At 36.6% G+C, this 25,904-nt stretch overlaps 1 protein-coding gene across 50 annotated transcripts in view; it reads right to left on the minus strand.

Annotated features, from left to right (window-relative positions):
* Nucleotides 1–25,904, minus strand: part of RIMS2 (regulating synaptic membrane exocytosis 2) — a 443,516-nt gene that overhangs the window by 68,570 nt on the left and 349,042 nt on the right. For 27 of the 50 annotated variants that reach the window (XM_058037251.1, XM_058037219.1, XM_058037310.1 and 24 more), the window contains 2 exons: nucleotides 24,384–24,419; nucleotides 19,298–19,398 (listed from right to left, as the gene is read on the minus strand). The exons of 5 other annotated variants lie outside the window; for them this stretch is intronic. In XM_058037251.1, the coding sequence (XP_057893234.1) occupies nucleotides 19,298–19,398; nucleotides 24,384–24,419 (137 nt within the window). The remainder of the gene's footprint in view (nucleotides 1–19,297; nucleotides 19,399–24,383; nucleotides 24,420–25,904) is intronic. 18 more of the 50 variants (XM_058037275.1, XM_058037462.1, XM_058037453.1 and 15 more) reach the window with 3 other exon arrangements.

The raw sequence follows: 25,904 nt of genomic DNA on the forward strand, positions 1-25,904 counted from the left end.
TCCCGGTCCTCAGTTTCAATTTGTACAAAATTTCCAGCATGTCCAAAAGTTTCACAAAGCTTAGAAAAGACATCTAAACCCTCAAAGAATATTCTTACCACAACTGCTTCACCAGTGCAGAAAGGAAAGCAGAGAGATTAGTGACTTGCCTATGATCACTGAGCTCATGAAAGATTAAACAGGAGACAGAATGTGATGCATGCTATCTGTAAAGTACAAGCCTCTTTTGGGGCCTAGCCTGTTTACAAGAACTTCTAACTGACAAATATAATTTTTTTTCTTTTCCAAGTAAATAGATAGATAAGGTTATCAAATCAAGAGACAAAGTGATGTTGCAGCTATGCAAACAAACCCACACTTTGCTGAACTGCTGGACAGAGAAGTCTGAAGGATGGGAGTGTACTAGAGGTGATTTGTAGAGAAAATGTACACTTGCCTGAGGAACTAAAAGATTGCAAATGTATTAGAGCTGGTTAACAGTAATATCAAACATAGAACTGGCAGGTGACTGGTGATCACCAGTCAGCCCATACAACACAAACAGTATCCTGCAGCAGTATTCAGGTTAGATCTGAACAAAATATGATAGACATTTGTTTTTGTTACACATTACACTAAATTAATGTTAAGTCTGTGCCACTCTGCATGGCACTATATATAAATATAGTAAATACCCGAAAGATATTCTTCCTTCTCTTTATATACAGGCATGCCTGTGTATACTGAAATCTGATGGGCTGCTACTGGTAACCTTTTCAGGAAAATAGTACTTCAAGATGAATTGTCAATGATCACCAGGTGATTCTTTGGAAATAAGGCAGTACAGAGCAGTACAGATGAAGAGCAGCACAGACAGGACTGAAAGAAAACAATAGGAAAAAATAATCTACCAAACACACCAGTGGCTTGTTAAACTCTTGGGAATAGTGACATTATACTCAGCCACATGTAGAAAAGAAATCATAATGTAAAATGGCAGACCTGTGTAGTACTGCAGAAGAGAAGGGTGTCCAGGTTTAGCTCTTAAATTGGTCCCTTTTTATAGATTTAGAAGATGTGTCTTTGGTGAACTAGACGGATAATTTGTTTCTCTTCTCTTGCAAGGAATGTTACACGACTGTGCAATATCTAAATAGGATTTCAGATATATCTGAATAGGATTTCAAAATATCATTTCAGTGCCTTTCTCAGAAATTATTTTTACAAGTTATTTTGCTCATTTTAAGACAGGGAAATGAACAAGACAAAAATGCTCATGCAAGTTAGACTGTACATCTGCTGCAGAGAGTGACCAATCATAGCCATAACTCCACACTTACAAAAATGGTTGCACATTCTATGCCAATCTTTATCATTTTTCCTGATCTCTACTAACATACCATACTTGTGTTCATCAACAACCACTCAAGTCCCTCACAGCCTTTAAAGTGTAAAAGTGAACTTAGCCACCCATAAACTCAGAGTACCTCTGTGATTATAACGTTCAAAAGTTTTAATATTTATTGACTGCTTCTATTGATGCCATTCATGTTTTTGCTTGATGAAGAAGAAAGTGCATATTATTACCTATATATTCCATTGGAAATGTAAAAGCAATGATTAAATAGCTGTCCTGATCATTGGAGATAATGGAACATTATACCAGAATAAAAGGAGTATCCTTTTAAAGGAGCAACTACTTAGCCCTTTAGAGAAATAAAAAATAATTATGCCTAGAGATATGGTCATGTATTGAGTCCTATCTCGCCACCAAACCTTCCCAAGGATGATTCTTCATTTAAGACATAGTTATGACTGTGTTTTCTGCTGATTTAGCCTAAAGCTACCAAGACTGGGAAGTGCAGCCGGGTGTACTGTGCAGCCATCACACGCCATGGGAAAGGCAATGCAGAGCTGCCCGCAGGCCTGCAGCACTGTCGGAGCCCTGGGCAGATGTCACTGCTGTGCCAGGCCCTGTGCTGCCATGGCCACGCTGCCACTGGCTCCCGCCAAGCCAAGGGACAGCAGGACACGGATGCCTGTGTGAGCAGGGCTCCTGCTTTGGTGTGGCTCTGCTTTGGGGAACACAGCACCACGAGTCAGCCATCGATGGAATTGTTAATCCTATCGCAGTTGGGGGACAGACAATTAGGTGTGGTGACTCATAGAATAACAGGACTCGCCCTGCAGGTCCTACACTGAGCTTGCCTAGCAGTCCATGGAAATGAGCCCTTCTATTTAACATGAAGTCACAAACAGAATCAGCATTGCACAAAGTTGTTCTAGAGTCATTCTGCAGTACACAAACTGTCAAAAATATGTGGTTTTGATTTTCTGTTTCATTTCTACACCTAGAGAATGTCAGTTTTTAAACTACTACATAGTAATGTGGTGCGTATAACAAATCAGACATTTCCATAAATAAAAAAAACCCTTATTGCGTTGGTTTGGTTTTTTTTTTTTTTTAGCCATGCAATAGTAATAATCTAGTGATATAGAATGAAGATTGAGAATTGTTTTGGCAAGAAAAGCAACCTAAAAGTAAATAATTTTACAAATATAATGTGGAAAAGGTCATCAAATCATTACCTTGCCTCTTTTTTCTCAGTTGTACATAAAGATATTTCCTATTAAATGCTTTTTGTTGAGATAGATGTCACTGAAACATTATTTGACTATTACAGCTTCAGCATGTTTTAAGATTAAAACTGGGAAAGTTAATTGATCCTTTCCTTAAACTGGAATGTCTCAATATACAATATTTTTTAAAGGTTTTGTTTATACCTTGTCTGAGTTACAGCTACCGGTTCTAATATATACAAAAATGCTGCCCACCAAGGAAATGTAAGTTAAATGTAAATGAAATTAAATTGTCTTTCTTGCTGGACAAAGTTCAGGTATCTCATATTCACTCATTAACTGCTCCTGATTACCCTTTATTCTGCTGCTGAGGTGTACTTTTAACCTTATATCTGACATAATTTTGTTTAGGAAACTGATTACAGTAGGGTATTGCACAGTAGTGTTTCTGTTACTCCAGCACAGAAGACCAAAGGAACCATATTGCTTGTCTGAAAGAAGCTATGCTGCCACTTTAGTTTCAAATTTGTTTCTTAAATTGCAGTTCTATACAAGGCAGCTTTTGAAGTGCTCCTTTGCTGACTGCCTCAAGAGTAAAATTGCACTTTCACTGTGCAAATATTGATTTTTTCGAAAGCATTTGGTCCTCATGTCATATACTTCAACTGTAAAATGCAATCATTTCTTTCAGTTTTGTGCTACTGCTTTTTCAGCTTTTGTGTAGTTAAAGTTGCCCCAAGGCATCACATCATATATTTCACATCCAAATTTCTTTCTTCCTCCAAATTTCACTTTCCTTTTTTCCTAAATGTCACCCACTGTATGACAAGATCAACTATTGGACTGAAAAAGTAATTTTTAACCAAGTGCTAGCCCCCCATTATATCTGAAAAGCAGATACCATTTTCCATCCCTCTCCACTGCTGTTCCTGTGTCTTGTGCTGTAGGATTTGAACAATCTGACTGCACATTGACAGGGAACTGCAGTCCCCGTGGCTGGATCAGCATGGCCACTGATTCTGATCATCCAGCAACTGCCCTGTGTGCTCCAGCATCCCTCAGCAGAAAACATGAGTGCAAGCACACTAATGAGCATCACACCTCCCCTGGGTTGACAATCAGATTATCAGGGTCAGGTGACATGTACCTGCACACTATAAAGATTAGCTAAAAAGTTTCTTTCAGATTCTTTTTTTTGTTTGCTTTTTAAATGCCAGCCATGACAGTAGGAAGATTATCTCCTGACTTTCTCCAGGCTGGAAATAGTGTTGGAATACTGTTAAATTTTCATTTCCACCCAAATAAAGACTCATATAATAAAGGTAATATTCTGGACTTTATGATCCAGTAAGCAGTCAACCCAACCTCTTCAAGCTGCTTCAAAAATGGGAAGTCTGCTGAAAGCAGAGGGATTGATTAAAAGCTGCTTTTGAAATTTTAATAGTAAGATGGTTTTGTCCTATTTTGCAGTGTTGAAGAATGAGAAAAATTTCATTATTACAGATTCTATTAAACAAGCATTCCAAAGTTTCTAAAAGCATTTTTATCTGCGTTAGCAGAATAATCAGCTGGAGAGCCTAACAAAAGGACAGTTAGGTGTCAGTACCTATGCCTTTTAACTTCAAGAGGTGACTGTCCTTTAGTGAAAAATTCATGATTTTTAAAGCTGAAAAACAAATACCTACTCTGCTTCCTAATACAACAACCTCTGCAAACATTTTGACCTCTTTGTGAACTACCAGTAAATGGCTGACAGGACACATAGAGCTGCAACTTCTCTGACACTGATGCTCTTTTTTCTGCAAAGAAACTGGTTTGGAACTTCTAGTTCAAAGGGGGTTTTAAAGTGTTTCATGTTGCTTTACTCTATTGTTACCAGTCTTCTATCTTGGACTATACAGTCATGCAGTTATCCAGACAATTGACATTGTCAGTGATTTCTAAATGTCTTTCTATTTTATTATCTTTTCTTTTTTTATGGTCTACTCATCAGGTTTTATTTGCTAGCATTTACATAGGGACATACAAATCTGGTCAATGTTTTCAGTGATCAAAATGTTGGGAAGATGTTTCAGACAATTGTCTATTGTGCTACTACCAGAAGATTAAAGAACCATTTTGCACTATTTCAATAGTTCTTTGGCTCACTAACAAAAGCTCTCAAGCAGCCAGAGCACAGCAATTTGAAACGTTCTATACCTCTTGGTGTGAATTCACAACCTCTAAAGGCGCTGCAAATTTTAGTTATTACCACACATTATTTGAATAAATGTTACTGGATTGTTTGATTCTTTCTAAAACTTTTGTTAATGGCTGCCTAATGAAGTCTGCCATTAAAATTAAAGCCAAATACTTACTAACAATTACAGCAATAACATTAGACTCATATAAAGCAAAAAATTCAGACATTTTTACAAAATATCACACACAGATGAGTACATATGTTTATCTTTAGCTTGCATACACACAAACTCAAGATGAAGGCTATGATTAATCTGCCCTTTTATGTAATTTATACACAGGCAGCTCAATAATCTGTGTTTACATTTGCCACTTCTGTCAAGATCAATCAAGAAAATTGAGGTACAGCCAGCCAGGTCTGCCTTTGCCAGTTCTGCTTTAGCTATCACATGGCACACAGCAGTCCCTCAGGAGATTAATTCTTGCACTGCTCTTGCATTAGATGTTAGGTATATAAGGAGATCCACAGTTGCCTTGGGCTTCCCAATATGGAGCTGCAGTCAGTCCACCTTAGACTCATTCTTGGCCGCTGATCCTGTCTTCTGCTTTGTGGTCCTGGATCCTATCCTATCTTCCTCTTTTTTATTTCTAACTTTTGGATCATACTTTTTAACCCTATAATTTACATCTGATGAGTCATTGGAACACTGGCATTGTTCCAACTTTTCTCCTTTCACCCAGTTCTTGCTTTGTGATCAGCACCCTCTGATCTCCTGAGCCTGTGCACCTCTCCTGGCATTCTTGCCTTGCACTAACATAAAGGAGAGAGCTATGATGTCACTACTTCTGAGCAGGACAGTGCCTGGACCATAAATCTAAATCTACCTGGTTGTACAGTGGTTCTCTATACATTCATCCATCACTTCCATTCCTTATGCAATGATTTTTTTCCTCAGTATTCAAAACATTCCAATCCACTTCTACCTTGAATAAAAAGAACTGACTGTGATCAGATTTGCAAACCCACCTTGTAAACCATCAAAATTTCCAATAAATTTAGACCACCAACTAAAACATCAATAAAAAAGAACATTCCTTTTTCTATTGAACATGTGAAAAAAACTTTTTTCAAAAGTTTTCACATACTTTCCTTTGTGGTGTAGTGTCATCTATTTATCAATTTCACTAACCAATACTCACATATGCAGCTTTACAGAGTTCCTAAAACCTGATTTCACTATGGAATTAAGCAATGCTGCAAATAGCATCCTACAGCTAAATTAGGGAAGGAAAACAACAAAGAAAAAGATCAAGTCAGCTGTGGGCCTTTGCAGGAGAGAAGGGAAGCCTTGGTTGTACTGACTTGAGCACAAATAGAACAAGAGGAGAGATTATTCCCCTCTATTCAGCAGTCACTAGCCTGTATCTACAATACTGTAAGCAATTTTGAGACCCAAAGTGAAACACTGACATGGATAAATTAGATTAAGTTTACTGGGAGGCCACCAAGCTGGCTGGGGGTGCTGGGCTCGTTCTGACTGAGCAGTGATGGCCATGGAAGTACCTAACAGCAGATTATCAGGTCATACAGGGAAGAAGACAAAAAGACAGAGCCAATAAATTTACAGCAGCTCTGAGTGGTATAAGGCCCATTTTTACCATAGGCAGAGTGAAGTAATGGATCAAGTTACCCAGAGTTTTGATCCTTGAATATTTTCAAGACTTGACCAGCTAAAGCCCTGAGGAATCTGTATTGATTGACCTTGCCTTGGACTTCTGCTAAAGGTTGGGCCTGACAGCTTTTGAGGTCCTTTCCAACCCAAATTACTCAGGCTGATCCAGGAGTTGAAGTTGAAACTTCAAGGGCAGAAGTAATACAGAAGTCCCCAATGTATCAGTGCCTAGGGACAATTGGAAATCTAGAGGGAAGTAATCCAGAGGCAAGCCAAATCAAAAGAAAAAAAATCATCAGCTTCACATATGTTTGCATATGGCATAATTTTTTTAAAGAACTTTCAAAGGGCACAATGTTATATAAATACAGGAGAGCACTAGAAAATATTCTGTCATTACTTCAAGAGAACTTACAGACCCTGTAAATATTTGGTAAAGTAGGAGCAGTAAGGCAGCTCTTCAGTATTTGTGTCTTTAAGTGAGCTTGAAAATTAGCTTGCCAACAAGTTTGGCTTCCTACAAAAGAATATGTTCCTACAGTAATTTTCAAACACCAAGTAGCTTTTTCTCTCATGGTTTTTTTTCATATAATATGACTTTTGGAATATCAAGGCAACCTCTAATTTCAACTGCTCTAATACTTGTTCTGAAATCAAGCTGTTATTGATGCAGAATTAATTCACAAAGATTCTTTCATCTAGTCTAGGGAGCTAAATGTTATTATTTAATCTTACTTTAAGTCAAGACCAAATTTAAAAAAAATTTGGAAGGAGAGAGAACTGCAAACTTTCAGCTGGAATATATAAAGTTACCACTTTATTCCAGACTGTTCAAAATCACAAAGACGTTCCTTAAAATCCCATCTCTTCTTTGATAAACACAGTGGGTGAAAAACTGTTGTTTAAGATAAAGTAAAAGACAAATCAAGAGAGTAATAATTATAATCATCACCACAAAAAATTCTTAAAAGGCAATCTAAGTTGTGCTACATATTGGAATGAAAATATAGGGTTTATAATGGCCAAGCAGGTGTCTCCTAATGTCTCATCAAAAGATACCTGAAAATAATTACACATTGAGAGAGAGACTCTACATCAAATCATAAACGTAATTGAAGTGTGGGACATGACACCACAGCAACACAATGGACCCCTTTGGTGGTGTGCCTCATCTACTGGATAACCAGACATCATCTTTAAAAGTGAAGGTAACAGCTTTCTATTATTTATCAATGAAATTGAGATGTTTAGGGGGAGTTTTGACAGCTGGAATAATAGAGGTGATTCTGACAGATTAATTGAGGCAAAAGAGAGACCCAAGTACAGCACATGGCTAGGGTGAAATAGCTATAATTGATCATATAACCTACAAGGAATAGAAAATCTTATGTGCCCTGTGGATGCACTTCATCTTGTTACAAGAGCTGATGCTTTGTATCAAGTTAAAAGTGAAGCACAGAATACATTTCTCTAACCATAATATACCCAACATTTCTTGAAAAAAGGCCAAGATCCTGAAGAAATATGAGTCTACCTAATATGAAGGTGAACAAATAAGAGCTTCAAAGGAAGAACCTTGCAATCGAACTTAAAGGTATAAGGATATCCAACAGTCACTCCTCCTTTTCCATGTGAACGGAATTCAGAAAAGTATACAAAATAGAAAATAAAACAAAGATCTTCCAACGATTTCTTTGAAACATTTACTATCCAATTTCCCTTTCATATTGCTGATCTCCACCAGAATTTTAATTGTAATTTAAAACAGGGCAAAGTCAGTCACCAAGTTTCACTTTAGAGAAATGGGTCCACAGTCTGGCTATGTGATGGTGGGTAATAAACTCTAAAGAACATCTTCTCACACTTCCCTGAATCTTTTTGACTGCCACATATTAACTATTCTGCCTTACACAGAAGGCAGAATTTTTTTTTTTTAAATAGACACCAGCAATCCTTTAGCATTCCACAGCACCATGTCAAGACTCCTGAAGATGCATCACCATGGACACAATTCACTGTAAAAAGTCTGGGCTGTTCCAGTCAGGGCAATTGCAAAAGACAGGTATCCAGGGACATCCCAATTTACTGTGCAATTACATTTGACAGTATCTCCAGTACTTTAAGTCCTGTTGAACTTCAGAATGTTTGTTGGACAGCCTGGTGAGCCTACACTTGCTCAATGGGTCCAGTTTGAGCAATAAGTCTGTTTTTTCTGCTCCTCATTGGTCTTCTAACACTACTACATCCTACTCACATTGGATAAAATGAATCAAAGCATGCTTCCTGTATTTGTTTCCATTCCTCAAGTGGTTCACATGCCATTTCTGCCACCACTGCATTCAAAATCTTTTGCACTTCATATAGTCCTGGAATGCAGTCAACAGCTTATTTTTTAAAGAGGAAAAAGGCAGAATTCCTGTTTAAAAAAAAATAAAAACCACATTTTTCTATGGTTGTTATACCTAATTTGGGCTTCTTTGAGTTGTTACTTTGCAAATGCAAGCTAGGACATCAAATCATATGCAGTTTATGCAATTTTTTTATACTTTAACCGGGATTTTGAAATCTATTTCCATAATTTGATTTCAGTCCTTTGGTCTCACGAAAACAAGTACAAATGAAATAAAAAAGATGGCAAAGCAACCATCTTTTCTTATCACAGAATTTCTATTTCATTGCATTTTATTTCAACCCACGAGCCTGTTAACTATTTCAGCATACCTGATGGCTTAAGAACAGAAATAAGAACTTTCCCCTTAATCCCACCTTCATTATGTAACATTTAATATGCCTTTCACCAAATTTGTCCTGGGACAAAGCACCTTCAAAAGAATTCATGCTGAAGAGAACAGCTGGATTGACACATGGCCATCTGGTGAGTGCTTATTCCTGTAAGCAGAAGTGCCTAAGGCCACAATTGTTCAAGAACAGGATATAAATATATCTTTATACATCTATGATTTCACTTTCCAAGTCCCTAAATCCACAGATATCAGAGGATAGCCTGTAAAATCAAGCATGATTTGAGGGGACATGACATAATCTTATTTCTTAATGTTTTGTTTTCACTGATTATTAGGATACATCTTGGAAAATCCATGTACAATAAGAAAATGCAAGCTCAGCTGATAACATTCCTGAAAATTTTCTGCTGATTCATGTCAAGCTAAAGGAGGAACCAATCTGCAAGATAGATACCATAATTTCCTTATCAATCCATAAACAAGGTAAACTGCTTAGAAAACATTATTTTCCCTAAAACATATTTCCTCAGCAGCTTTACTCTTGTTTTATTGCAACTAGCGAAACAAAGGCTGCAGGGAGATCCTGAGCAAGCAAACTGCTCCTACGGATCAGAAAAACTGAACTCTCTTTTTCTCCCAGTCATCATCCTTGAGGGAGTAATTAGAAAACATTTACTACATATGTCTCCCATATCTCATTTTAAACACTGTGATTTACCTTTGCTTGCTTGTAAGGTTAATCTGAGTTCACTTTTACTGAAAACATGCAACATCTATTCATATTATTTACAATTTCATCTTCACCACAGAAACCACTTAAACAGTGGGGCAATAATACGTAACATTTGCAGGAAAAAAAAATTTTAAAAATATCAGTTGAAACCACATGAAGAATTTATTTCAATTTATTTATTTATTTCAAAAGACAGGTACTTAGATTGGAGCTATTCTGAGATCAAAACTTCTGTGAATATTTTTGAAGATTTTTAATGTCTATGAATTCTTAGAATAACTTCAGATCTTGAAGTTATTTTAATTTTATAAATGTTTCCTCAGAATAGCATTAACATAATATTTCCCAAATTTATGTGACTAGAAACTAGCTTAGATTATGGAAAGGAAACATTTTAAAATGCTTCCTAAATATCACCCAATCTGCTTCTTTACAATTCTTGAAACTCAGAGTCAGAGTCAGCAAGAAATGAATTTAAGGTTTTGTCACTTACTTACAGAACTCTAAGTCACAGTGTTTTGATTTTTTTTTAATAGAAAATCAGATGCTAATTAAAGTTCAGATGCTAATTTATTAATTAGCTGGTAGTTTCAGGTTAAACTGCAGAACTATGCAAATCACCAGAATTGTTTTTTACATGATGGTATATGTCACTCAAGAGAGAGCAGAAACAGAACTATGTATCCTGGTTCTCTGAAATCAATGCATCTAAGATGCTCTATATGTTGCAACAAATATAACATCCTTCAAGGATTTTACACAGTTTGAAGAAAAAAGATATATTAGAATAATTTTACTGCGATAGAACAAGCAGAACCTCAGACAAAATTGTGTTATTACCTGCCATTATTCACTGACTCCAGCCTGTCAATGAAATCTCTGGTAAAACAATGATTTCCATCCACAGGGGAAGGATAATACTCCTCCTGATAAATTACTAAAGAAAATATTCTGTTTCCTAGCAGTAAAAAATACTAGTTCTTGTAAGCAAAGCCTTTAGTTCCCAGAAACAGCAGTAAATACCACAGGTTAGAAAGGACACAGAGGTAATTTTATATCTTGGTAACATTCTCACTGTGAGTGTTGTTGAAGGCATTGAGGCTTTACAAGAACCTCCCTATGCTGAGCTGAGACTCCAAGGTCCTGACCCCACTTTGATTAGCTCCATTGTGCAGAACCAACTTTTCACAATAATGGCTCTGTGGAATACCTCTCTAAATCCTTCACATGAGCTATTTGCAGTACAGGTGCTTGAAGCCACAGTTATATCAATGAAAAATAACTGTAAGAGTTTAGGTAGTTAAGGTACTTACTAAAATAAGAATCAAAAATCCACAGAGAAATCTGATAGACACACACACATAGCATTCTTTCCCATGTAACAGCTGGCAAAAATTCCTCAAAACCACAAACCTATTGCTTGGAAAAAAATTGATACGCTGGTGAAATTTTCATTTATAATTTTGGGGTTGCTATCAAAGAAAATCAACCTATTTAATAAAGAGGAGCACTCCCAGATGTGAATGAAACATCCGGAGGACCACTAAAACATTATTATAGTCAGAGTTACAAATGATAACAGTAATCTCTGGGCAAATCCCTCCTCTAAAGTTGCTCAGCTAAACCACAGGAGCAGCTCTCCAGGGGCTGTCCCAGGAGCAGCTCCTGCAGCTGGGCAGGCCAGGAGGGCTGGGAGGTGAGGGGCAGCCTGCAAAACTGACCGTCCCTTCCGAGCCACCCGCTGGGCAGCAGACAAAGGTCCTGCTGCTTCAGCCTGGAGGAGAGAAGGCTCCAGGAAGACCTTACAGGAGCCTTCAGTAAAAAATGACAGTGAAGGAGTTTTCTACAAGACTCTGTAGTGATAGAATGAGGGGTGATGGCTTTAAACTGAAAGAATAGACAAGATATTAGGAAGAAATTCTTTACTGTGATGGTGGTGAGGCACTGGAACAGGTAGCACAGAGAAATTGTGGATGCCCCATAGGTGGAAGTGATCAAGACACAGCAGGGTGGAGCTTTGAGCGGCCTGGTCTAATGGAAGGTGGCCCTGCCCGAAGCAGGGGGATAGGAAGCAGATGATCTTTAAGGTCCTTTCCAACTCAGGCCATTCTATGATTCATTCTGTGGTTCATTTTGAATCCTACACATTTAAACAGGCTCTGTGCAAGCCCTGCACTGAGATTTCAGGTATGTCCTTTCTAAGCGTGTGCCACACTTTCCTTGATTTTTCAAGGTCAGCAGTCTAGCAGATTGATCTGGCAAACCTGTTTCCATCATGGAGCCACTGCTCTTTTGTACTTCAAAGGTGAAAAATGACTTTTTTGTACACATTTGACATGGCACAGAATTAAGTAGCACAATATGGTGTGTTCATGTTATCACAGATTATTATTCCAATTTCTTAGAGTTCCCTGATTGTTGTAGCAATTCAATTAACTTCATATGTTCTCTATTTTTGAACCCCACACCTTGGCACCCAGATATTTAATACATGTTCCCCAGGTAATTTTTTTTCTTTTTTTTTTTTTTTTTTTTTTTTTCTGTAGATTTTCTCATGTATTATCAGCATAACAACAGTTTCATAAAAACTTAAATCATTATTTCAGGCATAGTCACAGTATTTTGCACACTAATTGCCACTTAGTTCAATAGCATCTTGGAACTTTACAGCTTAAATTCAGATAAAAACCGTACACAGAAATAATTGAGTTTACTATGAAAAGACAGTAGCTCTGAACCAAAAGACTAACAGTTTATCAATTCACTTGTCTATACAAAGCCATTCAGAAAGGAAAATACATTCTATTATAAAAAGGATAAAAGGATTTAAGATAGATTGCAGTGATTGCTCTGGATGGAAGTTGATCAAAACATCTCCCAGGTGAGTTTAAAATGTCATTATTAAAGGAATGGTTACAATGCTCAATTGAATTTGGCTTTTACAGAAAGCTTTTGATATAAATTTTGCTGTATATGAGGGATCTATGTGCTTACTAAAATATTTTTTTCCTTGAAAATACTTGCTCTTTCCAAAAGAATATTTAACTCATCACTATAAAACACAGGACTGTGTTACAGTTATAATTTGTGCTTTTTTAATGGAAACCCAATTCTCTGTGATTGAAAAGCCTTTTTTTTCCCTAGTAGACACCTATAACTAAGGAAAATTCAGAGCCAAAATAGAATGATGGTTTTACTTTTTTTGATTTTGGGGTCATTTTTTCTCTTTGAGATTCATTGTAAAATTATAATAACATTCTATAAAGTATTTAACCTCTTCTTTCTAAGCATGATTACCAATAGAAGCTTATACAAAATCTAAGAAAATGTGACAACAGAAAGTACCTGTTGATAGCTAAAGACAGCCAGCATCAGCCTCCTTTCAGATGTTTAAATTTCAGACACAATCATCATATGTGAATGCAGTATTTTTGGTAATCACAGTACTAAATTTTAAAATACCATAAATTTCAGATAGAGACATGGACACTCAAGATTAAAAAAAATTAATTGAAAAATTATCAAAGCCAAAATAAATAAAAAGAGTGCTTAAATTTAAGGAAAAGGAAAATGACAGCAACAGAAATATTTCCTAAGAGCTTGCCACAACTTTTACTGAAGAAGAAAATACTAGAAATCACAGCAACCCCTATCTATCTTCAAAGTCACTAAATTAATTCTAATTCAGCAAAATACAGTTGGATAAAAATAGAAATTAAGGAAGAGGTATTTTCTACATTACCATGTATATAGAGTTCAGTTCTAGAATTCTGAATTTATTTCACCTAGATATATTTTTGAGCCTTATAACTGAGCTTTAAATCATGTACTTATAGAAACCAGAACTTCCATTTCAGCAATTTATTCCCAAAATTCTTTCTATTAAAAATACAAAGAAATACTTGATTGAAAATATAAATGCTACCAGCACTATGGGCCAGAGAGATGCTCTGCCACTGACCAGCAAAATTCATTACAGATCACACACATGAGTGATGGATTAGATGACCTGAGCACCCACAGGCTGTTGGCAGTGACAGGACCTGTCCTTCCAGACCAGCTGGTGGAGCTACCAAGTTTCTGCCTGAAGAACAATCCTCATTAGTCCTCAGGAGAGCACAAAAGCCATGGAACAGGCAATAAGGAAAATGTTTCCTCACCTGGGAAGTTCTCTGTTGGTGTAATTGGTGTTTGGTTTATTTTCTGAAGACAGGAGCTTATTGGTGTAGAGGAGGGCAGTGGGAAGGAGCAGGGAACTACACAGTGCTCTTCCCTTTGGAAGCCTACCAAATTGTACTGGCAAGGCCCTCAGCTATATGGGCATTCTACAGAAATTTATTACACTGAATATTTGTGGGTGGTCCTATCTGTGTTAATCTTTGCTTTCTTAACTATTCTCCAGCACAGCTCCTTTAGAATTATTTTGTTTCTCCAAGTTTTATTCAGATACTCAAAATTTTAAAATTTAAACTGGTATATTAAAAAGAAGTATATACAAAACAATTTATGAGTGGTTTTGAGGGCACATGGATATCTAAATAGCCTCCATTTTGTATTTAGTATTTTGAATATTTCTAATTACATCCTTAACAGCATCAGCTGTAAGAAACAATTATAGATCAAAGAGGTATATTCATAATTATCATAAATTGTCAAATTATTACTGGGCATCTCATGATCCTCCAAGAACTCTAAAACAGTTGTCAATATAAAACCAATATAAACTAAATACAGCTTACATGCAGCCAAATATCAAAGTTCCCAACATCCCTTTAGTTGAATGTTTGTTTAACTCCCTTTTCCACAAGAGTTTCAAGAAGAAATGTGGCAAGTGCTTCTGCTAGCTCACTTTGCTGCTCTGTTTAAGGCTCTGCGCTGATTTTAAAGGAGGAGACAAAGGGATTTCCAAACCACCATTATATGAAATCTTTCAATTGACAGCAAAGGTGAAAGGATTCCACATGTACTGTACCCATGGCAAAATTACTTCCTGCAGGTTCCAGAGGGAAAAGGCAACTCTTGGCAGCACTTTTGCACTTTACATGACCTTACAATTAAGATCTGCTTCTGAGGCATTCAAATTCAGCCTCTTCCACCTCCAGATCTTACCTTTTCCACATTCTCTCACACAGGAATCCCTTAAGGTTTTACTTGATTCACTGCTGAATCAAAGTGTCTCATTCTGCAGAGCTGCAGCTGCATCTACACTACTCAAAAAGCTAAACACATGCTTGACTCTTCCACAGTTTAATTTGTCTTGATCTTGTTACCAGGCTAGAAGATCACAAACTAGCATGCTAGTATGCCTTACAGTACACCAAACACAGAGAATTAGGCTTGGATCTAAAACTTGAATTGTGCTTGTTGATTATCAGGAAATGCAACTTAACATATATCTGATGATGCAGAAAGTTCCAGTATTATAGTCAATATGAATCATTAAAGGTGGATTTAAGAAATCCTCTTTGATGTTCTGTATTATTGTGTATTTGATGTAGTCTTTTCTACATTTGGCTAAATAAGCTTGTTCAGCAAAAAAGTCAAGTTTTTATCTGCTCTTTTACCTCTTTTATTCCAACTTTATTCCTTGGTTCTCTAACATACTCTTTTGCTAATTACTACATTACTGACTATTACTAATTGCTATATTATGTAACTGGATTTCTCTGCCTTTTTGTAGGTCATTTTTTTTCCTAATAAAACAAACAAAATGAGTCTCAAGATACTTAGAGGTTTAAATGTGTGTCAGCTAGTTGTCAGTCTGTTTTACCTTTGTTCCTAAAGAAAGCCATAGTTTGTCACTGCTGCTGCTCCTACATAAATCCAGCTCCCTTTAGTTTGACATCAGTGACCAGACTTTCTGTAGGGGCTAACATTAGCCCAAGTTGTTAGAATTTTCTTATGATTTCACTCTGATTGCAAACACTTCTAGGGTTCTTTATACCAGAAGTATCTTCTCTCTTTTTTTCTCAGCATCACCAAAGCTTTTTAACTCTCCTCAGCTGATCCACTGTGCACGATCTAGTCATGGGGCAAGGAGAGAGGAATGACAGGATTTCTCTCATCCTCCATCCTCAATTTGTCAGCAGGAATTCCTCTATCTGAGCACTGGTGGGAATGGCCAGAGGAAGAGGCTGCTCACCAAACACAGCACCACCAATTTGTTTGCCAGAATGGTGGGAGTAAAAAGCAGGGAGCAAGGCAGAGAGGTTCAGAGAGATTTGATGAGGGAGTTTGGGAAGTGACTCCAAAAACCAGCTCTACAAAACGGGAACTGTGTGAGTCCAGCATGTGGCTCGCTCAGCTCCCATCTTGCCCTTCCCTCTTCAGAGTACATCTTGCTTAACAATTTAGAACAGGGAAGCTTAGCTCTTATGCCAAACAATAAACTAGTCACACAAAGATTCTTTTAATTGAGGGAAATTACACAAATCAGGCTGGGGTTGCAGAGGCACAGTATGGTAAATGGCTAATTTTGCCTCTGGTGGAACACTCTTGTGCTACTGAGCATTTTTTCTTTATTTATATAGTTCAGGTTTTCCATTATGTCAGCATCTACCAGCACTGAAATTCAGACTTTAGTATATATATCCTATTTAGTACAAGTTTACTAGTACCCAATAAGCAGAAATAAATAGTTGTTCCAATACCAGAAATTAATTTACCTCATCCTTAGTGCCTACAATGTTTTTCTCTCATCTGCTTAGCTGTAAATATTCCTATGAAAGTTAATATATTACTTGCTTTTCTTATGTCTGTCCTGAAACCACACTTCAGCAGCTTCTGAAGGAAGTTATTTAAGGCAATGTCTTTTGCACCCTACTAAACTAATGTATACAAAATATTATGGAAGCAGAATAATTATTGTTCCAAAAATAATGAGGAATGTACAAGAATAATAGAGATACAATCTCTATTATCAACCCTGAGTTAAAAATATTAGGAGAATCAATTTCATATTTCAGCAGCTTCTAAGAACACTGAGATCTGGAATTAAACTTTTCCCACAAACTTCTTAATTTATGACTATGCACCACAGAAGGGTACCTTCCTCTAAAGCCTCTAGTACTGACTTCCAGAGGTAGAACAAAGCTAGAGGGATACAACACTGGGTGCCTATTTTAATATTTCACTATTTAATAGAACTTCTATTTATATAGCTTTTGCCTTCTCAGCAAGGAATGATATTGGATATTTTTTCTTAAGTTAAAGTAATCAAGAAGGACATAAAGATGCTGTTGACCTGTTGACATCTATTTAAAGAAGGAAATAGAAAAGTTAAAAGAAAATTCCATGTGCTGGCTTTTCTGAATGTGGCTTAATGCCTACTTAACGATATTTTTCTCAGGCATGGAACTCATGAGTGCCATGCTTGTGCCAGCTGAGAAGTCTAGAAAAATCAAAGTCACTGTGCACTGTACAGAACATTACAGTCACCATTCAACATACATGTTTCAGTTCATGATTTCTAAAGAATTTCTGTAGAAACCAGGTAGATAAATTTTACTTACTTGTTTTCTGTCTCTAGATAATATAGGAATTTAATTAAGGGGAATTGAAGCAGTGGTAGTAAAAAAAAGTGAAGACAGAACTCTCACATGGCTTATGAGATTTATGGTTCTCACATGGCTTTGAAACAACACAATGTTAAGAATGTGTGTTGAATTACTACATATATGTGAAAATTCAGTGTCTAGTTCCACAGGTTTGTTGATAGAATAAAAACTCACTTTCAAGTACTGAAACTACACTTAAGCAGAAGAATAAATTAACTGTTTATTTCTGGAGACATTATTTGATATGTGCAATAAATAAACCACCATATTCATCAAATAATTCCATTTATAATTTTCCTCTTTAATACATTCCAATAATGCTGAAGGCAAAATTTTAATTAAAGATATAAAAGATGTAGAGTGATGCCCAATAATATGGTGTAGGTGAAATGGAAAAACAAGGGTAATAAATACTTCCTTAGATAGTCATGTTCCATCTCACTCCTTCACATGAGAACCAATTTAATCTGCACCAGTCCTACTTCTGACTCAAATTTCAGCTAAGCATTGAGGGAGCAGGAAAATCAGCAGATTAATTCTGGTTGTACATACAATACATAGAGTCATATTTTTGTGGTACATACAATCACAACACTTACGATAAGGGCCACTCACAGTGTTACGCTCACCTCTCAAAGGCAACACCTTTCACAGCCAACAATATAGAAATACTTTCCATAAGTGTCACATAAAAAACCAGCTAAACAAACAGTACTCAAGTCCCTCTTACATGTTAATAAACATTCCTATGCTTTGTGCAGTTAAAACTACATTTGCAAAATAACCAAATAACCATGCAGCACATCTACGGAATTTTAAAGTATCTTAAGCCATTTTCGTGGTTTTGGTTTTGTCAATTCTATTTTCAGTAGTAGGGCTTTCCATTTGGAAATGGACTTTGCTAAAGCGCTTCTATTTTCCCACACTGAAATGTATATTCTAGAAAGTAATTATATGAAGTGTATTAGTCTAAATTATCTGCAAAACAAATAATTAATTATAATAATAGTTAATAATTTATAATTAATAATTTGATGGTTTATTTGCATTCAAATACTAAATGTCTCATTTTACAGTAGCTTTGCCAATCCTGGGAGCAAGGAAAAACAACCTGGAAATAAAAGTCTAAACCAGATATCTTTTCCTCAGCCAAATTTTATAGGTCAGAAGTCTCGTGTTTTCTACTTAAAATGAGACCTCAATTAATGAAGTCTTTTAGAGGACACTAAATTATTTTTGCATAATAGAAATTTAAATTGAAAATATCTTGATTATTTTAATTAACATACTCTATATGACATGACCCTGTTCCAGATAGCAGGAAATTTTGGATAGTATATTTAAGGTTATACTACTACGTAGATATTCAGATTCTTGGCAATCTGCCACAGCTGGGGTAAAAGCTTTTGTTGCTGCATAAAATACTTTTCAAAGTGCTAAAAAGCCACTATTAAACTAAGTAACACTGCATCTTCCAGTTTTCAGTTGATCAAGATAACTCTCTGTTCAACTATATGAGAGCCATGAGCAAGTTTCAATAGCTCTCATGCCATCTGTCACTCAATTAACATCTTTTTTCCTTCTTTGAGTTTTAAAATCACGGCACTATTGTTCATTCTGATAGACAATTACACTGGTTCTTTCATTTTCTTTAACTTATCCTTCTTAAATTTTAATAATCAAGAACACTGTATGTTAAGAGTTTTGCTGCACATTTCCAAAATTTTATTATAGACACATTAGAAACTTTTACTGAAGAAACAACCTGGCACTCATCTATTACTTTCTAATAGGGTGTTGGATATTTCAGTTTAGCATATTTTGTTGCTTTTCAAAATAAAACTCCCTTGCCTTAGAATGATAATCTTGTTCCAGCCTGGAATCTGATCCTGCTACCTGTTTGTACTTGCTCATTTTCATTTGGCGATTCCTTTCTTCTACATCCAGTGCACCTGTTAAGTTAAAAACAGAAGGAAAAAAAGAAAATAAATACACAAGCAGTCATCACTTTCAAGGTTAAAATTATGCTCATGGAAGTTTTAACAGAAAGAGATGAAATTTGATTTACTTAAGTTCCGTGCATGTAATTTTAGTTCCTGAATTATGATTTTGCAGAAAACCAAAGAGTTGCAACAGGAGGAAAATAGCAGATAAGTATTTCAGCAGAATCTTAATAAGTGTTGTATTATCTACACAATTCAAATGAAGCCAACTTTGTGAAAAAAACTCAATACAAATGAAACACAGTGTTTCCACGGAATATAATTTTATTATTTTAAGAATATTCAAGAGAAATTGAGTCTTTTATTTAATAAGGAGGAATGCAAAGATAACCTGTTTATTTTGGGTAGAGATTCTCATTCTGCATTTATCATAGTCTGACATATCAAATTAATAATCAAGTAACAGCCATGGACTAGCAGACCTTTCATTTACTATTTCAGTATATTCTTAGTATGCTCCAAAAATTCAAAGAATGACTAATGGAATCTTAAAGAGCCACCCAGTGGCATCACTGTATTACATTCTAATGAAACACAGCTTCAAGAACAATTCCAAGATTCACTCATCTTGGACAACATATGTGATTGGCTTTAGTCAGGGATGGGGTCTCACTACACGTCTCAGCCAGTAGCTGCTTTCAACAAACTGGTACTGTGCCACAATTTACAATGTAAAATAATAAGGAAGTGCCAAAGCTGAGGTGGAAGATTGAGAAATAGAAAAATGAGAGGAAGACAACAGCTCAGAAAAGATTTTCAAACATAATGTAATTAGCTATCATACCCACATAAGTATGATTCTTTTCCACTTTAACCTGGTATAAGTCAAGAATAAATCATTATCCACCAAATGCTAAAAAGCATTACTTTTGAATGACATTTGTCCTAAAATGTCCATAATTTTAATGCAAAAGTTACCTAGGATAAAAATTTCAGGATCCCACTAATCATAAACAGAAGCTTCTGTACATTGTAAGTATTAAGCAATATGGATTGCATTTATGGAACTGAGATGGGAATGTTAGGCGCCAGTGTACTACAGAAACCTGGTGTAAACTCTAAATCTCAGTTGAAAGTCATGATCTAACAGCAAAGTGGGGCTTGGCACCTGGGCCTCTCAGCTTTGTGTTTCCTTTTGTGAGAACAATAGGGGTGGTAGCACATACTATGAGAGCTGCCAGGTAGGGGTTGTGGCACTTCATAGGAAATCTGGAAGGAGAGGAGGTAAAAGGAAGTGCGAATGCAAAAACACTAAGCTCTTCTGTAAACTCTCTGGCTTCTAGTTTTCGTATTCTGACTCTCTAACTTTACACTCTACAACAACATGAAAGAAAAGACTGCATAAAAAATTCTAAGAGAAATTAAAATGAAGAAAAATTAATGAGAAAGAATAAATGGTGCTTTATAGGAAGAAATAAAATGTGAGAGCAGCAGATGAAAATTTCTAAAATAAAATAAAATTTTTCCTATCATAATTTTCCTCAACCATTATAGAACCCATAGCACTGTTTCTCAATTTATCATTAAGTGAAATTTTTAGGATCTAGTTTTAAAAGTTCAATTTTTTTTTCTCTTGAAAACAAAAAGTTACACTGGAAAATATTTTTTTTCAATGACAGAAGTAACACATATGTTTTTTGAAGTAAAATACTCCAGCCTCCTCTCAAAGAAAGAAATCATCTTTTGCTGAAATCAAAATCTTGTCATTTTTCAGTAATGTAAGAAAGAAGACATTTTTCTCAAAAAGGGACATTTTTTCAATGTTTCTTATGTTTTATTATGAAACCGGGGCATTTTTTCTCTGTCTCCAGACATTCTGCCAAATTTCAGGAAAGTGCAAGTGAAGAAATAACAGGTCCTGAGCATAAACTAGAAACTTCACAATTACTTGAGAAAATATTCATTCTTATCTATGATCAGTTGGCAAAGTGAAAGTTAGATTTCCATAAATCCAATTGCCTATGATATGTACAAAATATGCCATTCAAAAGGGAAACAAAAGATATAAGGCCTTGGTGTGAGTCCTCTGCAACAAAACAAACAAAATTTGTGGCTTAATTTTTCTCAAGAGAAAAACAAGACAGAATAATACTGAAAAAAATATTCAATTCCCATAAAATCTTATTAAAGGAAAATCTAACTTCCTCTGTATTTTTTGAAACTGTCTTTATCAAGTGAGAGGATTCAGTTATGAGCAAAAAGAGGAAGGGCCGAGGGCAGTGGATAGTTCCTGAGGCAGCAGAGAGCTCTGGCTCTGCTGCGCACGGAGCTGACAAGCAGAGAGGGCAGGGTTGCTGCGTGCCCTGGGCTGAGCTCGCTGGCACTGCAGCAGCCAGAAGCAGCTGGGACCTGCATGGCAGCAGGAAAGGCTGCAGAGCATCCTGGCACTGCCCATTCCCCTGGCCCAGCATGAGAGCCTGTCACACTGGGTGCTGGGAATGCAGGGCTACCATCACCCCCACTTCTGCTGGCAAACCTCTGCTCAGCTCACACCGATGTGGGAGGGCTTAGCAGGAGAAAAAATACTTCTAGAGGGCTCAGTGACCCTCTGGGTGCATTAAAGCTTCAGCTTTTAACATGAGTTTGGTAACCAAGGCAGAACATTGGTCCTACCCAAGGACTCCACTGCAGGCAGGAGCTGTTCATGGAGCATGTGTCAAGAAACCTGAACTAACCTGAATCCAACCATTAGTTATCAACAGGGCTTTAAATGTAGGAGCATAAACTTTCACACACCTGAAATACAAGGGCTGACTGACATCTTGTGTTATTAGATCCTGAGCTGGAGCCCAGTACAACACATTTTCAGGGCTATAAAGACTGGCACTAGAAAAGTTAAAGCTGCTTCTGATATACTGAAGTGCTGCCACAATATATTGAAGTGTGTGCAACCAAATTTTGGCCAGGTAAAGTGAGTTCATTTCTTCATGAACATCCTTTCAGAATTTTGCTTATAAACAGTAGTTGTGCCTCCAACAGAATTATCCAATGAGATACTAAAATTCCAGCCATATGAATGTGAAAATTTAAGACTGAAGGGAAGAACAAAGCCTGCTGCTGCTCACCAGACATAACTGGGGGCATTGCACTGTAGGCAACATTCTGGAGTTTTGGTTATTTTGAACTCTCTAGCATTAAATACCCATGGCCTGAAGGTTAGTTCAGCGGGGTTTCCATGGGCACAAGGCAATTCCTGGCTGACAGAGAGACAACTGCTGATTCACTAACAGCTATTCCCCATATTTTCAGAAGAGAATGTGCTAAGGGAAAATAATATAACTACAGAGCAAAGACTCCTGAAATGCCAGAGTAAGCACAGAAGTACTGTGCAGTGCAGCCCTGTAATCTCTCAGATCCACAAGGACTGCAGTGAGGGGCTGCTGTGCCAGAGCTTAGCTCTGGTGATTACAGTAAATTAAACCTTGGGCCATGTGAATTTGATGCTTGCTTTTATCTATGGAAATATAACCACTAGACAATGAACTGTAATTTCAACTTTAGCTATAGGATATTTTGTAAACAAAAGTAGGGATATTTCTCAAGACACAGACAAAAGGGTGCCTGGAGGCCTGAGTAAATCAGAAGAGAAGACCCCAGATGCTGCAAACAGGATTGTATGAGCAGGAATGCAGTCAGAAAATGAAGACACCTATAGAGACTATAAAATCCAGTAACAAGCAACAGGCAGGGCCCCAAATAAGAGGCAACCAGCTTGAACTCCAACTACTATTGCCAATTAAACATAGTAGAAAAAGAAACTCTACTTGATTCTTTTATTGAACTGGAAGCTAGGGAGAAGTCCTGTTGAGGTGAGATCCACATAATTCCTACCACGGTCTAGGTGGTGGCTGTATAATTCCATTCCTGCAACAGGACTCAGGACAGGCACTAAAATCACTGCTTCAGCTTCAAATAAAAAACATTATTTTCATGTTTTAACTTGAAATAAGCTAAGATGTGACAAGATAAGATTCAGCTACTTCACCACTAAAGTGAAAGGCTGCAATTAGTGATTTGGTTAATACCTAACTTTTCTTAACCCCTGAGCTGCTCACTGAGTCATAGTTTTACAAGGAGATAAGCCATCATTGAATTCGGCCTAGAGCTAAAGACTGGTATTTTCTCTTCAGGTCAAATACTGGCTACTCTCCTGGGTAAGATTCTTCAGCTGATAGCCTGTCAGGCATGCCAGAGACAACAGGGACAACAAATGGCCTTATCATCCAGCTAAGGCAAACCTATCTGGTTAGAAATCATAACCAGCTGTGACCTCTGCTCTTTCATTCTTTCATTGTCTTCTCCAGTGGGACTTAGTAAACCATTCTAGTTCCTAGAGATGCTGGTGATGGAGATCCTGCTGCAGGAACTGAGTTTGGAAGAGGAGTTTGCTGTACAGTGAGGCATCTGTGGCACAAAGAATTAAAGGGAATCTGGTATGGAAGAAGAGTGAAGTTTCCCTTACAGTATTAGAACAGATTTAGTTTTGAATACATATGGGCAAAAGGGATAGAAAATTTGGGAGGCACAGCCGTTAAGGCATGGGGAAAAACTCATGATGAGGGGACTAAAGTATGATAAAGACTGATATTTTGGAAATCAGAAACCTCTAATAAAGGAGAAAAACATGTGCAGATGAGCATGCTCTATGTCTGGAGAGGGGAGGACAGAACAGAGGTCTTAAAGTGTATGATATCTGCATTTAGCTGATTCTGGTCTCTTTCTTACCATTTCTCACCCTTATTTGACACCCTTAAAATAGCAAAGGAAATACATTTGGGGAAGTCCTTTCTTAGGTTCCATTTCCTAGTGTCTATTTTGAAATCTATAAAATACATAAAAATTGTACTCCAACTCTTTGCTACATCTTTGCTCAACATAACAGATCAAAGAATTTAAGAGAAAAACACAAAAATATTTTTAATAAGTCACCCTACCTGTATCCCCATTCTCTGGATCTGTTTTCTTTTCTTCTAAAACAAATGAAAGCAATATGTAAAGCAAAAAGAAGGGGAGAGAAAAAAAATGCAGAAATAATAATAATAAAAATAATATAAAATGCATTAAAAAGGAAAACATTAACAAAACTCACCAAATTAATATAACATGAAGAATTTAGTCAACCAACCAAGTATGGTGCTCTGAATCTAGAGGCATATTTACTGTATGTTAGTGCATACATTTGTGTACTGATATTGAACATTTACTGAAGGGAACCCATGGATATTTTGTGCACTTCCAGAATCATTAACACACTCAAGAAAAAGAGAGCAAGGCAGGTGTCAGGTAGAGTTACTTTCCAGTTTCCTTAATCAGGATGACACAAAAATAGAAGTTAAAAAAAATGTGCTTGTGCTGTAGGTTTTATGCAGTGCACACACAAGACACAGTCTAATGGTTCAGGCATAAAAATTGAATGTGTCAGAATGGCTTTTGGCAATTACTTTAAATCTTCTTTGGTTTAATCAATTCTCATAGCTTCTACAGGTTAAAAGGTTTAATAATGATATTACTGTAACTTGTCTTAGAGTTAAAAATTATGAAGAACCAAAGACGCTACAATCAATACTCAGAAACCCAGTTCATGCACTAAAACTCAGCTGACTGATGCCAACTCTGAATACATATCAAAGGTTGTAAATGGCTCAGGGCATTCATCTGTCACAAAGAAATGAAAATATATTGGATCCCTATCAAATAATTTGGCAGCCCATAAATAATCTGAAATCCAGTTTTGGTAAATAATGTGAAAGAATTTTAAGTCAGATGAAATTTACTTAAATTAGAAATACATTAACTTTGAAATAGGTTCTCTTTCTTTTTCAAAACTATATTAAATTCAATTAAAACAATCCCATGAATATAGAACAGCCCCCAGGCTACAAACCAAAAACAGTATGCATTAGTAGAACTAAATATTTTTCCAGTTATTGGTTATTGAGGACTGCTCAAAAAAATAAGATCTAATTTACAGTACACAGACTGAAGAAGAAAACAAGAGTTGTTGTATTTTAAGGAAATGTAATTTTGTCAGTGGGTATCAAAGCAGAGGATGAAGTCAAATTCAGAGAGAAATAATACTCAAGCAAGGTAGAGTCATGAGAAGGAAAAATGTGTTCCTACAGAGAGCATAAATAATATGCTACACTCCAATAGGATCTGGCTTCCTATCACGTGTGGGTTCAAGATTGTTGTTCTGCTGGCAATTTCTAGTGGAACTATTAGGCAAATTAATGGGAAACAGATATGGCAGGTCATAAGCCTACACTTTCAGCAATCAGTGGCTATTGAATCAATTCTTGGAACTTCTCCCATTCCCTGACCCTTCCTGCCCCACACTCTACACCATTTTTAAATGAGGCTTTTTGTGTTCTTCTGAGTTGGCCTTTGGGCAGCCTGGCCTTACTATCTATGTGGGCTGTGGATAGTGCTAGGAAAAAAGCAGAGAATGATATATT

The sequence above is a fragment of the Melospiza georgiana genome, chromosome 1 (assembly GCF_028018845.1).
Source record: "Melospiza georgiana isolate bMelGeo1 chromosome 1, bMelGeo1.pri, whole genome shotgun sequence".
In the NCBI taxonomy this organism is placed as follows: domain Eukaryota; kingdom Metazoa; phylum Chordata; class Aves; order Passeriformes; family Passerellidae; genus Melospiza; species Melospiza georgiana.